This window comes from Callorhinus ursinus, unplaced genomic scaffold (genome assembly GCF_003265705.2).
Source record: "Callorhinus ursinus isolate GAN/ISIS: 27379988/994484 unplaced genomic scaffold, GSC_fseal_2.0 scaffold39, whole genome shotgun sequence".
Taxonomy (NCBI): Eukaryota; Metazoa; Chordata; class Mammalia; order Carnivora; family Otariidae; genus Callorhinus; species Callorhinus ursinus.
The window spans coordinates 19,811,040-19,825,251 of NW_027397101.1; the positions used below are offsets into that span (position 1 = coordinate 19,811,040).

General features: G+C 43.4%; 1 protein-coding gene across 3 annotated transcripts in view; it reads left to right on the forward strand.

The window, feature by feature from the left end:
* SH3GL2 (SH3 domain containing GRB2 like 2, endophilin A1) overlaps positions 1-13,849 on the forward strand; it is a 211,198-nt gene extending 197,349 nt beyond the window's left edge. For 2 of the 3 annotated variants that reach the window (XM_073880847.1, XM_073880848.1), the window contains exons 4-9: positions 2,660-2,803; positions 3,645-3,778; positions 5,835-5,993; positions 7,746-7,849; positions 9,692-9,822; positions 11,887-13,849. In XM_073880847.1, the coding sequence (XP_073736948.1) occupies positions 2,660-2,803; positions 3,645-3,778; positions 5,835-5,993; positions 7,746-7,849; positions 9,692-9,822; positions 11,887-12,086 (872 nt within the window). In that variant the 3' untranslated portion in view covers positions 12,087-13,849. The remainder of the gene's footprint in view (positions 1-2,659; positions 2,804-3,644; positions 3,779-5,834; positions 5,994-7,745; positions 7,850-9,691; positions 9,823-11,886) is intronic. The other variant, XM_025887866.2, reaches the window with a different exon arrangement.
* Positions 13,850-14,212: the final 363 nt, after the last annotated feature.

Consider the following 14,212-nt stretch of genomic DNA (forward strand, 5'->3'; position numbering starts at 1 on the left):
TTTATCTTCTTTCCTTCTATTCATTCTGTAATTCTTACTGTCTGGTGTTTGCTTATTTCATTTTTATTTGTGCTTTTATTAGTTCTTCTCTGTGTTCCCCAAGTATCTTGTGCAAATTAGCCATCATTGCATCTTGTATCTGACACCTCACTATACTGTGAGCACAGTGAGGGCAGGAACTGTGTCCTTTCTGGATCTCTGATATGACTTATTTTAGAAGAGGCTTTGAAAATATGCTCTAATAATATCGTTCCCTTGAAAATGTGTGACCATGTGGCATTTTCAGTTTTTGAAATTTAACGTGTAATATATATACTTTCCCTGAAAAGCAGAGTAAAGAAAATGTGAATTATATATATTTTTTCAGTTACCACCAGGCTTTGCATATGCTGTTAGCCCAGCTAACTGCTACTCACTATGTGATTCTAAACTTGACGCTTCCCTTCAGAATCCTTCTTTGCAATGCTCCATCCCCACAGACTGGGGTGATGCTGTCCTTCTGTAACTTGCCATAATTCCCCAGCATGGCACTGAGTATATACACTTCACTCTAATTGCTTGCTTGCTTGCTTATTTATTTATTTATTTATTTATTTATTTATTTATTTATTTATTTATTTTTACTTACTTGACAGAGACATAGCGAGAGAGGGAACACAAGTAGATGGAGAGGGAGAGGGAGAGGCAGAGGGAGATGGAGAGGCAGAGGGAGAAGCAGGCTTCCTGCTGAGCAGGGAGCCTGATGCAGGCTTGATCCCAGGACCCTGGGATCATGACCTGAGCCACCCAGGCACCCCTCTAATTGCTTTTAAAACAGATGCCACCCTTAGTTCATTGGGAACTTCCTAAAGGCAGGCAGCATAGTTGCCTTGTTCATTATAATATGCCTGGGGCAGGGCTGGGAGGAACCCTCTCATGATAACTCTCCCCATTTCCAGTTTCAACCTTGGAAGCCCAAATTTAAATAAAAGTCTATTTGTGACATATGGAAGTGTTAAATTACTACATTGTACACCTGAAACTGATATAACACGGTATGTCAACTAACTGGAATTAAAATAAAAACTTAAAAAAAAAGTAAAGAGTATTTGGAGCCCATAAATCCCACCTTGCCTCAGCTCAATAGATGGCTGCCATGTCTACTTTCACCCTAGCATATTCTCTTGAGAGGTCTCTGAACTTCAGGATTCCAGGCACATATCCTCACCTTGGCCTTAACCCTAACCCAAGATCTGAGGAAAAAGAAAAAAAGATGATGATGATGATGATGATGATGTGTGTGTGCACGTGCATCAATGCATGCGATGGAATATTACTCAGCCATAGAAAAGAATGAAATCTTGCCATTTGCCATGATGTGGATAAAGCTAGAGAGTATTATGCAAAGCAAAATAAGTCAGTCAGAGGATGACAAATACCATAGGATTTCACTCATATGTGGAATTTAAGAAACAAAACAAATGAGCAAAGGGGGAAAAAAAGAGGGAGGCAAACCAAGAAACAGACTCTTAACTATAGAAAACAAACTGATGGTTACCAGAGGGGACGGGGTGGGGATGTGGGTGATGGGGATTAAGGAGGGCACTTGCTGTGATGAGCACCAGGAGTTACAGGGAACTGTTGAATCACTATATTGTACACCTGAGACTAATAGAACACGATGTTAAGTAACTGGAATTTAAATGAAAACTTAAAAAAAAAAGCCTATTTGAAACAAGTGTTCAAGATCAACTATCAGCCACTGAATGCCAGAAGTGCTTTTGGCTGTGAATTCTATCAGGGTTTCCATGCCGATGGGATCCTGGGCACAGTCCTAGGCTGATGTACAGCCCCAACTCTAAAAATGAACCTGAGGAAACCTAGTGTCCAAGCATCAGGAAAGTCTCCTTCACAGTGTGTTAACAAAACTTTTTCTTCCATGAAAACTGGAATTGCCTTCTAGGCATCCCCTTTTGTCAAAACAAACCAAAAAAGAAATTAAAGTGCTGTCTTTGTGGATAAGACTAATTCTCCGAAGCCATTATGTGCTAGGGAAGTGATGAAGCCTTTTTAATGAACATATTTCTGTTCTTCATGGGTCTGTTTACCATCAGAATCTCAGTTGAGCAGTGATTTTGAAAATAGGGGTGTAAGTGAAAGTTGGCATAAGGCTCTCACACTGCAAGAATTAACAATTTCCTACTTCTGTCCATAGATTCCTAGAATTGAAATATAAAACTGGAATCCTAAAGCCTAGAGAATACATAATTCAGAGGTTTTCAAAATGCTTTCCCTGGGGCCTCCCAGCTCCATGGAGGTACTGCCGGGGCCGCCGCAATGAAGAGAGGCGCAGAAAGCTACCCAGGAAAATGGGGAAGAGCACATGACAGTGGGTGGGATCTCTCCCCAGAAGGGCTTTGCCTTTTCTGTTAAGTTCCTCATAAGACGTTGAGAGAAAGGGAAAGTTCAGTGATGAAAGAAAAAATGTCTGTTTATATCTATCAATGGGCCAGCCTGCACGTACTATACATGAAGACACTGAAGCTGGGAAGGTGAAGATGTGCTTGCCTGTCGCTGAGCTGGTTTATGGACCAGGTAGTTAGGGCCCAATTCTCCTTCCAGCCCGGTCTCCACTGTATCATATTGCCTACTGTGAAAGTGTTTGCTCTCTCTGCTCCAGCTTCCAGAGCTAAACTCAGCATGATCAACACCATGTCAAAAATCCGCGGGCAGGAGAAGGGGCCAGGCTACCCACAGGCAGAAGCACTGCTAGCGGAGGCCATGCTCAAGTTCGGAAGAGAGCTTGGAGATGACTGCAACTTTGGTAATGAGCGCTTTCCACACTTCACTTCTTTCATTTGTCCACGGGGATTTCGTGCCAGTAAGGTGCTCTGCAGGAGATGATTTTGGTTTTATATTTTGGTTCTCAGTTTTATATGTCTTAGAGACAGAGGGCAAAAGTTTGCCTTCAGAGGCGTTTCATCATTTTTAGTGTGATTTGTCATAGTTTTGTTTCCTTTCTTTTTCTCTGATGAGATCCCAGACTTTACGGTAGCTAGTGGACATAACCAGATGCCTGGAAACTTACTGGGCAGTGTGTCCGCCATGACTGAGTGTTGAGGCAGAGGGACCAGTCAGCATGATGTAACACCCTGCCCTGTGAGCTTTCTCTTCAGTCTCTGCTCTTGCTTACGTGGTACCCAATTCTATGGCTCCAGGTGAATTCCTTCACCCCTCTCTCCTCCAACACTCAGTTACCATATAAAACACTTCTGTTTCACTCCTTCATGATGGGAGGTCTCAGCTAATGACTGTCCTTTCTGTTTGAACCCTGGCCTCTGTTCTTGGTATTTGCTTCTGCTCAATGCATTGGCGTTAAACGGGTTCCCTGCTAGGGAAATCCAGTAGTGACAAGGGAGGGCAGGGAGCTTCCCCAATTGTTTTTTAAAGGACAAGCAAAAGTTTATGTTCTTCATAATAAGGGATACCATCCCCTTGGTAGCATTGACTCTCTTGTACTGTATGAACCCCTCCTAGGTAGAAAATACACTGTTCTCTGGAAGGCATTATATTTTGCCTGTCATCTCGGCTGTGGTGGCCCTCTTACTACACATACATTTCACCTTTGTCCTTTAACATACAAGAGACTCATTCTCCCCTTGCAGGCCCAGCGCTTGGTGAGGTGGGGGAGGCCATGCGGGAGCTCTCAGAGGTGAAAGACTCTCTGGACATGGAAGTGAAGCAGAACTTCATTGACCCCCTTCAGAACCTTCATGACAAAGATCTGAGAGAAATTCAGGTACCTGCAACTGATCCTTTGGGAAGTGAGTGGTTTGAATGTACAAATGTAGGTGCCCTTTTTCCCCCAGAAAACATTTTTTTAAGCTTATTGTGTGTGATGAGGTTTGGACTACAAAATAACCCAGCAAGATAAATTGAGAGAAACCAGAAATACAATACTTTATCCCATTATTATGACTATGCCACTTATGAATATTACATTTGACTTTTCCACATTGAGTTTTCAGGTTATCAACCTTTTTTTTTTTTCCAGAAGAATAATATCCTTCCCTGATACCACCCAGTTTTATTAATTACGGCTTTCTGGGCTGATTTCACTGTCTGAAAGGCTAACTGTATCAGTTGTTAGCTTAGGTAAATTGTTATACTATCACTCTATAAACACGTGTTTTCATATTTTCATAGCGATTGTTAGGACTGAGGAAGAATAACCATCCTCTTTATAAAACACGTAGAGCTGTTCCAAAGAAATAAAGTTCAACTGGCTCTACCTCCAACTAGGTGTGTAATGTTTTCTCATTCATTCCTTTGACAAATATTTGTGGAACCTCTCTGAAATGTAACTTTATTGTAACATGGTCATCCACAGTGTGAAGTCCCCTAGATCTCTTTATTCTAGCTTGAGTCTCCTTCATCCTGTCACTTACTCAGGATTGCAGTAGTAAATGGCAGACTCACTCTTGAACTACAGTATTAACCCTGACTCCAGTACTCTACCCTCCAGTTGACTACAAGTTCAAATGTGTTACAAGAATATCCCTTCCAAAGGAACAAACATTTAACTTGGATCGGGGCATGGATGGGAGGCAGGGTGTACAGTGGGAGGAAAGGTCTAGGATATTTTTCTTCCTCTTTTCCTTTTCCTTTCTTTACCACTCCCAATTCTGTTTTCATCTCCCTGCCTTTATTTCCATACACACCCAGGATCAGGGAAATCTAGTGTTTTCTCCCACCCATTAAAATGGAATACTACAGCCCTTAGAATAAAAAAGATAATTTGTAGCTTTGGGAAATGACTTTCCTACTTTGTCACTAGAGGGTTGGGCAGAGGTTGGGTGGTCAGGCAGTGGGGAAGATGCGAGGAGGGATTTTGAAGAACACTGTGGGGCATTAGACCCTGTCTAGCATCCTTTCCAAGTTAGACTTTTTCCACTGAGTTTCATCATCTACCAAACGGGAGACTCAAACTTATCAGTGGTTCCCTGAAAGCTGCATCAGTCAACAAGGGTAAGTGTTAAGATATAGATTCCTAGGGGCACCTGGGTGGCTCAGTCAGTTAAATGTCTGCCTTCGGCTCAGGTCATGATCCCAGGGTCCTGGGATCGAGCCCCACATTGGGCTTCCTGCTCTGCGGGCAGCCTGCTTCTCCCTCTCACTCTGCATGACGCTCCCCCTGCTTGTGCTCTCTCTCACTCTCTCTCTCTCTCTCTATGACCAATCAATCAATCTGAGAGTCAAAAAAAAAAAGTATAGATTCCTAGACCCCGGCCCTAGATATTTTAATGCAGGTGATCAGTAATCCGTATTTCTGATAAGCAACTTAGGTGATTCTCACAGACTGGTTTCCTCAAAGATAAACCCTTTCCAGTGTTAGTGTGCTAGGACTCAAAAAGAATGCCAGTCTTTCCCACTTCTTTTCAAGGAAAGTGTTTTTCTCCTACCTTCTCATGAGACACCATTTCTCTTGAAGATGGGAATTTGTGGGTTCTGTGTAGCAGTGTTTTCCATGTAGGTGGCCATATGCACACGTTCCCAGCTTCTGTCACGGGATGGAAAGACATATTCCAGCTTGGCTTTGGCCCAGCAAGGGCAGAAAATAAAGGGCACTGGTAATTTGCAAAATTTCTTTCTTGCTCTTAATTATTTTTAAAGATGCTTCTCCATATTTAGCTTTTGGAAGCATTTGCCCCAGTGATGCTGGCTTTTGGTGATGTGATATTTTAGAACTTAGCCTGTCTTATTTTGGAAGCTCATAGGCATAATGGAGAAGTGAGCTGTAAATAGACCTTTCCATGAACCCTGTCAAAGCATATTCCTGCCCTTGACTTTTTCAGCATCATCTAAAGAAGTTGGAGGGTCGACGCCTGGACTTTGATTATAAGAAGAAACGACAAGGCAAGATTCCAGATGAAGAGCTCCGTCAGGCTCTGGAGAAATTCGATGAATCTAAAGAAATTGCTGAGTCAAGCATGTTCAATCTCTTGGAGATGGATGTGAGTCCCTCTCCTCCGATTTCTAATTTAATCTTGCCATTGAGGCTCAAGATTATGTTAGAGGGTTACATAATTCAAAACGTTCATATCTAATTATAGTATGTGGTGAGAACTTTGGTCGATAAGTTATTTCTTTAAAATAATTTGAAATAAAGTGGATCCAGAAATGGTAAGGGTTTTTTTTTCTGTATTTCCATAGTTTAATTTAGTGAGATATTTGTCTACTAATGATCTTAAAGAATTACCAATTGTGAGAAAATGAAGAATGTTTCTGATGATCCATGTAAAAGTCCAGTAGCTTGAAATACTTTGTCAAAATATAGGGCAGATTGACTTCAGATTATAAAAGAATATCACCTAAAATGCATTTAGAATTGAGGGGTCAGTATAGGTTAAGATGTTCTATATTTTGAAGTAAACGTGATATTTTCTTTCAAAAACTAATTTCAGTTGAGATTGATGATTGTAGCATAGGTGCTGTATTTGCGGGCAGTGTAGTTTAAAAGCTGCTTTTACATTTCCAGTGCACCAAATTGTTATTATTATTTATTTTTTATTTTAGAGAGGAGGAGAGAGAGACAGGAGGGGGGAGAGGGAGAGGAAGGAAGAAAGAATCTTAAGCAGGCTCCATGCCCAGTGGAGAGCCCAACATGAGGCTCGATCTCACGATCCTGAGATCATGACATGAGCCGAAATCAAAAGCCAGATGCTTAACCGACTGAGCCACCCACATACCACGCCAAGTGTGCTAAATTATTATTTATGGCTTTAGAGTTATATTCTGTTGAGTTCCTTCAGCCCTGTAGTCATGAGGACTTCTGACCACTCATGTAATAAAGCCAGCTAGCCAGTGTTCAAGTTCCTGCTCACTCCCACCTCTGACTCTATCAGTTGCTGACCACCTTCTTCCAAGGTGTTTACAGAGCCTTTATGTGCTTATCACTTAACTGCTTTGCCCTGACTGGTGACATGGGAGGCATGTTGAACATATCTGGACCTTCCCACCACCCAGAGACGGTGTACATTGGTGTTTATGTAGAACAACTGGTGTCCCACCTACCTACTGAAGAGGAATGCTGTAGGCATGGGCCTGACCTGAATTACAGTGCTCCTTCCCTGCACCCAGGGCCCCATTCCACCCCAAAAAATCATGGGACAGCATTGACTTCGCTGACTTGGAGGACAATATTCAGCGAGATCACAACCTGAGACATAAAATGAAGAGTAACTAAGGATGCCTAGAATACTGGAGCTGAAATGAACCCAAGATGTCACTTGACCCAACCCCTTTATGTTACAGAAGAGGCAGAGAGGACAAAAAATTTTCCATCCTACCAAACTGCCTCCATGCTGCCTCATGTGAAAAATCAATATTCACATTTTTATTAACACTAATATGTTAACAGCATGGAAAGCATAGGGAGCAAAGACTCCTTTGGTCGATGTCTCTTTTTCCTATGAGAAATCAATAAAATTAGCCAAATCCTACCTGGAAGTTGGTAGCTAAGAATGAGACTGTTCAGTGAGAAGTGTGTGATCTTTAGAAAGATTCCTGATAATGTGGCTTCTCCTCATGGTACTGACATTTGCAAGCATGCAGATGCTTCTTATCCTTAACTGATGTGGAGCCTACAGAATCTCTGAGCAGTGGGCTGTGGGTCAGGAGCAGCTCTGTCATATGTGTGGGGCAGTAGGAGATGCTTAAGGATGGTGACCTGGTAAATGAGGCGTGATCCCCCCATTGGCCTGCAGATTGAACAGGTGAGCCAGCTGTCTGCACTCGTCCAAGCCCAGCTGGAGTACCACAAGCAGGCCGTCCAGATCCTGCAGCAAGTCACCGTCAGACTGGAAGAAAGGTATCTCACAGTTCCTGAATGTTATATTCCCATTTTCTTCCTCTGAAATGATGGGTAAAGAAATGGAAATAATAGAATACGTTTGAAGAAAAACTTCTGCCAAAATTCCTGCTGATCCTACCTAGGCACCTTGTGGGTCGTTCGTTTTGGTTTTCTTGTGTCTTTGTGCTTTGTTTTACTGTGTTCCATTGAATCTAATCTTGTGTGGATGAGAGGTCAGGGTGTGGGTTGTATGTTGGCTGCCACAGATGGGAAACCAGGGTGCTACCAAGGATAACGGGCGTGATTTGCTGAACAGACATTCTGGGTGGGTACTAAAGGCATATTGTCATCAGTCTACTGACAGCCCTGTAAACTAAGTATGATTAGCCTCACCCACAGGTGGAAAGCCCAGGCAGGTGAAGTAACTTGCCCTGGGTCACACAGTGGTGCAACAGGGGTTTGCCCGGCAAGCAGAACCTATTTGAAAGCCTGTATCTTGCCACAGCGTTTCTCTGAGTGGTGAGCAAGTCTTCCGCTATCAGAGAGACTGCTTTTGTATGTCTGTTCCTCCTCCTCAGGTGCACCCCACGGCCGGGCCGAGGTCGTTTTCTTTGTGACCAGGTCTCCCTGGAGTTGCAGGGCACAGCTTCACAGCTGTAGGCAGAGGCCCCGCTCTGTCCTGTGTGTCACTTTGTCATTCTTTCCTCAGTGCACCCTTATGGGAATGTGTGTCACACTCTGAAGCATCTAGAAAGATGTAAAACCCCGTATTTCAACATACTAAAGAAATATTATATGTCTTTGTGACATCCATTGAGCACAAAGGGCCATTTTCCTTTTTTCCTCTGACATATGTTCAAAGTCAGTATGGTTCTATAATCACCATAACTTGAACCCTCCCCATCTTTGCGAATCTTCTGTACCCTTTGCTTCATGAACACCTGAGACTGTGGAAAATACTTAGGGGTGTGGGGAAGACATTAATTGGCCATACCTTTCCACTTTCCTCCTGTCTTCCCTCATTTCTTTCCTACTTCTGGTATATCAGACCACTCACTGTTCTCAGGGCACACGGCATTTCCTCCTTCCAGACCTTCTCCAGCTCTTAAACTCTTTCTTCTGGAAAGGACTGTTCATCTGGAAATGACTCTCAGCTGTCTTTTTTTTTTTTTTTTTAAGATTTTGTTCATTTATTTGAGACAGAATGAGAGATAGAGAGCACGAGAGGGAAGAGGGTCAGAGGGAGAAGCAGACTCCCTGCTGAGCAGGGAGCCCGATGCGGGACTCGATCCTGGGACTCCAGGATCATGACCTGAGCCGAAGGCAGTCGCTTAACCAACTGAGCCACCCGGACGTCCTCTCAGCTGTCTTTTCTCCCCTTCCATAAGCCTTCCCGTGGACAGGTAGACCCCTCCCTGCTCCCACCCCCGTGTTCCTGTAGCATTCTCTGTCTCTCCAGAACAACACTCACCACGGTTTCTGGTCCTCAGGTGTTTACATTCTGTCTCCCTTACTGACCATAAGCTGCTTGAGGGCAAGAACTGTGTCGTACTCATCTTTGTGTTCCCTGCACCTACCAGAGTGCACATTTGCAAAGTGAGTTCTGAATAAATGCGGAAGTGAGGGATTGAGAGACAGGATGAAGATGGTGAGGGCTGGACCACAGAGGGACATCACGGAAAGCAAGAGACATACACAGAGAAGGCTAGTTTTGTTTTTTGTTTTTGTTTTTGTTTTTGTTTTTGTTTGAGATTTTCCCTGCTGTACATTAGGAGCCTTCCTGGATGTTACTGCTTTTCTTTTTGCTTCTTAATTGGCTCCATACTCTTATTCCCCCCCTCCCTTTTCTTTTTAATGCAGAATAAGACAAGCTTCATCTCAGCCTAGAAGGGAATATCAGCCTAAACCACGAATGAGCCTGGAGTTTACAACTGGAGATAGTACTCAGCCCAACGGAGGCCTCTCCCACACGGGTACACCCAAACCTGCAGGTAAGGAGCTGAGACCTGCAGACCCCATGACAGGCCCTGGGCACACCCTGTTGACACTTTCCCAGAAATTCTAGGCACAGCCCAGTCTGGCTGCACAAGAACTCTACAGTGATACATTTCTTACAGGATGGTTTCATCAGGTAGAAACTCTTCTAAAGCACTTCTTCCTTCTTCTCTCATTGATCATTTCTTTCCTTTCCCCCCTTCTCTCCTCTAGAAAACTTTCTTTGTACATCCCTTTTTCTCTCACTCTCCATCATCAGCACACATAAACCTCCCAAGTAGCACATTTGACTTTGACCTTTGTTTGTGGTGTTAAGTCACCCTAATGTGTCATTTTGGTGCCAGGAGCGTCCTCTTTCTGTTCTGTTTTCCCTTCTGTGTTCCAGCATGCATGAGGGTGAAGGCCCTGGCAGGGCGCACCCACAGACACTCACATAACCCACAGACAGCAGCTCCAGCAGCATGTCCGGCTGGAGTCCTTAAGTCACCGGAGCATATGGGTGAACACCTTTCTAGATGAATGTATTTCAAATCTCAGCATCGGCTAGCTTCCCCTCCTTCCTCTGCCTTCAGCCAACTCATTGTACCCTGGTAACTGAGGTTAGTATAGTAAAAGCTGAAATTTATTTTCTATCAGGAATATTGATGTATACCCAATAATAGGTTCTTTTAGTTGGCACCATTGCTCTCCACCCCCGATACACAGATTAGGTAAAAGCCTGTGCTTGAAACATTTTCAACCATAACAATTTGCTTGGGTGAAGAAGTGGAAACTATCTTACACGGGACACGGACTTCCAAGAAATGCAGTGTCTCCTCTTTTCCCTGGAGCTCAGGGCTTGACATTCTGTAGTAGGAAATGTTTTATGAGGTGCTCTCTGGAGACCATGAAGGAAAAAAGTGAAGTCTGTGGTGACAGTTGGTGCTCTCTGCCCTTTGTGTTCGTCTCACTGCTCGGAGCCCCCAGGGTGGGGTATACGGGACAGTGGCTCTTAGAAGTTAGCTGGCTGCAAGGACAAGTCATGTAAGTTGTGATGAGTTTGCTTCTCCCTATTCAGAAACCAACCACGTATTTCACTCTTCTTTTGGAGACTTGTTCATTTTTTGCTTTCTTAAAGTAAAAAAGGAGTTGACATTGTTTCCCTTTAAAGTCATCTAGGTGACACGGGAGCTGTATGCACGTGTTTTGAGTTTACGTGCCCATGTGAAGGCATGCTATATTAAATATGGATGGTCATTTAAAATAGATCACTTTTAAGATACGATTCTATTCTTCATTATTTTACTCAAGGCATAGTATGTTATTTTTTGTATGCCAAAACTCCCATGTACTCATCCTTACATATATGCAACAATTTACCAAGAGTAAGTTATATAATTTTTACATAATCTCACTAAATAACCACAAAAGTAGTGTGGAGTAAGTTCTGTTAGTTCTAATGCTAGACAAGGAAACTGAAAGGGAAGTGCCTTGTACAAGGTCACTCAGAGTATGAACTTGAACCCAGTGTGTTATGTTGTTTTGTTTTCATCACATTACAGCAGTTTTCCAGAGGCTGGAGTTTTTACCTTTAAAAGATTAGAACTGCACTGTTATTCTGACGTTGCCAAGCATTGTCCATTTAATGGACTTGATGCTTTCACATGTACAGAGATTTTAAAATGCTAGCATGGAAAGGATTCTGGCCATGTTCTATTAACCTAAAACTCATTAAAACTCCTTAAGTCACTGGGTCTCCCATCTCTGGACATTGTCAGGAGGGCCAAACCTTGGTGGACAGTGTTGCATGTGTCGCAAGCATAGATGAGGCCATTTTTCATACTGGAAATGGAAGCAGCATCCAGCAACTTCCAGGAATCTGAGAAAACTTCTGAAGACTGGTGAAGGGCAGATGCCATGCAGCGGACTGGGGACTAGCCACAAGAGGAAGCTTCGGCAGGAAAGAGGAGTGAGGGAAGAAGCAAGGGGGACGGCAGGCCAGGCAGGTTAAGCAGGTGGTAGATACGTGAGTTAAATACCCCTTGTCTTTCTGTGTTCTTCTCTCCTGCTTTCACTTCTAGGTGCCCCAATGGATCAGCCTTGCTGCCGAGCTCTGTACGACTTTGAACCTGAAAATGAAGGGGAGTTGGGTTTTAAAGAGGGTGATATCATCACACTCACTAACCAAATTGATGAGAACTGGTATGAGGGGATGCTTCATGGCCAGTCAGGCTTCTTCCCCATCAACTATGTGGAGATTCTGGTTGCCCTGCCCCATTAGAATATTAGGCTGGCAGGCTTACCTCCTCTTGACCCAGATAGTTAAGTTTAACCACTGCTTTGGTAATGCTGCTTACAACACATCCCAAATGCAGGCCGCAGTGGTCCAAGTCATCAAGCCCCACCGAGTATCTTTGGTTGACTTGTGTGATCCCACAAGAGTCATGGTGATGGGTGGTATCTTCTTAGGCTGGTGGGCATGGCATGTGCTTTTTAAACACCATCTGAGACCAGTTGGTAGTCACTGAACTGCTGTTTACACGGTCCTCAGGAGGCTGTGGCTTCTTAGAATATGACCATGAGCCACATTACGGTAAAACCATCCTACTGAAGATATTATCTATCACCTAGGGGCCATCTCAAGGTCTCAGGTTCTCCATTTCAATAGGAGAAAGGTCTTGCTTTCCCATTGCCCCCTCCCAAATATGTGAGCCACAGAATTGTAGAAGAAAGCCTCCCTCACCAGCAACTTGTCTTCTGGCCTGAATGCATCAGTCCCTTGATGCTATCAGTAGGACAGTGTCGAATGTGAGTTAGAAACCTTTTCTGAAAACAGTCACTTTTGTTCCTCCCAATTATGCCTATTTCTGAGGGACAGCCAGTTTTCTTCCCTCCCTGCTCATAAAGCCAGAGGGGGACTCCCACTGTATTTCTGAGTAAGGCAGTTAGCAGTCACACATGGTAGGAGAGGCTGAAGAGAAGAGATGGTCCGTTATGAGGAAACGGGAAAACATCTGGTTTCCAAGCTTAAATTTCTTGCTGCAGAGAAACCACTTATGTATTTAGGCCATTTCCAAAGGTACAGGGAAGAGGGAACACATATGTTCACTTCAGTTTTATTTATGAATTACGTGCGTCATGAGTCCATTTGGCACAGACACACAAGGAGAAAAACACAAGAAACCATTATTCCACGAGTTCCTAGACCAAGAAACAGTAACTGTCTTTCCTTTCCGCTTCCACCTTGTGTTCTTTGAATGTCATTTGTGCAGATTCTGCCCTCAATGAGGACCAAATAAAGACGATTTTTGTGCTTAGCAGTTTAAGATGTATGGCCGCACCTGCAAAAGTTTTCCCACCTCAGTCATGACTTTTATTTCCGTCCCTTCTGTTCCATCTTCATGTTGTGTGCACAGTGCCGTGTGTAAGCCTGTGAGTGGTTTTTTGGTTTTGGGTGTTTTTGGTATCAGTTATGAAGTCCTGTTAGGTGTTCAGAGTTCTATTTATCTAGCTATACAGATCCCTTCAGAGGTTGAACGTGCTGCTTCGGATGTGCCACCTGCGGTCGTGGGTCATGTGGAGTGAAAGGCAAATCTTACTGCTTAATGTATAAACCTCTTACCACAGGAAGCATCGCCGTTTCCAATAAATATTGCTGAAGACACAGCCAAAGTCTCTGGTCCTTTATTTTGTGTCAGTTTTGCCGGGGGGAGGTCTCATTTCAGTCTCCGTTGCCTTCTGACGCGGCCAAACCAGACCTGGTTCTGACCTCAGATGTCCCTCTGGCAGCAAAGGAAGTTTTGTTAGCAAGAAGTCAACCAGCCTGGACATTGGTAACTTCCTGATAATCCTCGGAAGAAGGTGATTTGGGAGAGAGGATAAGAAAGGGGGGAGAGGAAGTCTTCTAGGAGTTACATGAGATACCACCAGTGGTGATAGCAAAAGGATAGAATGTTCAGAGACACAAATAAAATATGTCATTTCAACCAGTCTTTTGTTGTCTTTCATGCTTAAAGAGAAAGAAATAGGGAAATATAGATTGGCCAAAGCCAGCATTCTTGTGTGTGTGTGCGCGCGTGTGTGTGTGCGCGCGCGCGCCCGCATGCGTCTGTGGAGGTGGGGGAGGGGAGCTGTGCCTACAGAATTTGTATTTTCTGAGCTTCTGAGAAAATAAACATGTTTTTTATATATTGGTGCACTTTGTATTCTTCCATGCTAAGGCTAATAGTCCAAAAATTCTGATCTAACATGAACAGTTTTCATCTAATATGTGAAGTTCTATATGTGAGCTGCTCTAACATGAAAATAATATTTTTGCTAGCTACCTGAGTTAGGGTAATACAGATCAATTCTTAAAACCAATTTTTAAAAAGAAATTACCAGTGACATTGTGAATGGAGAAAATAT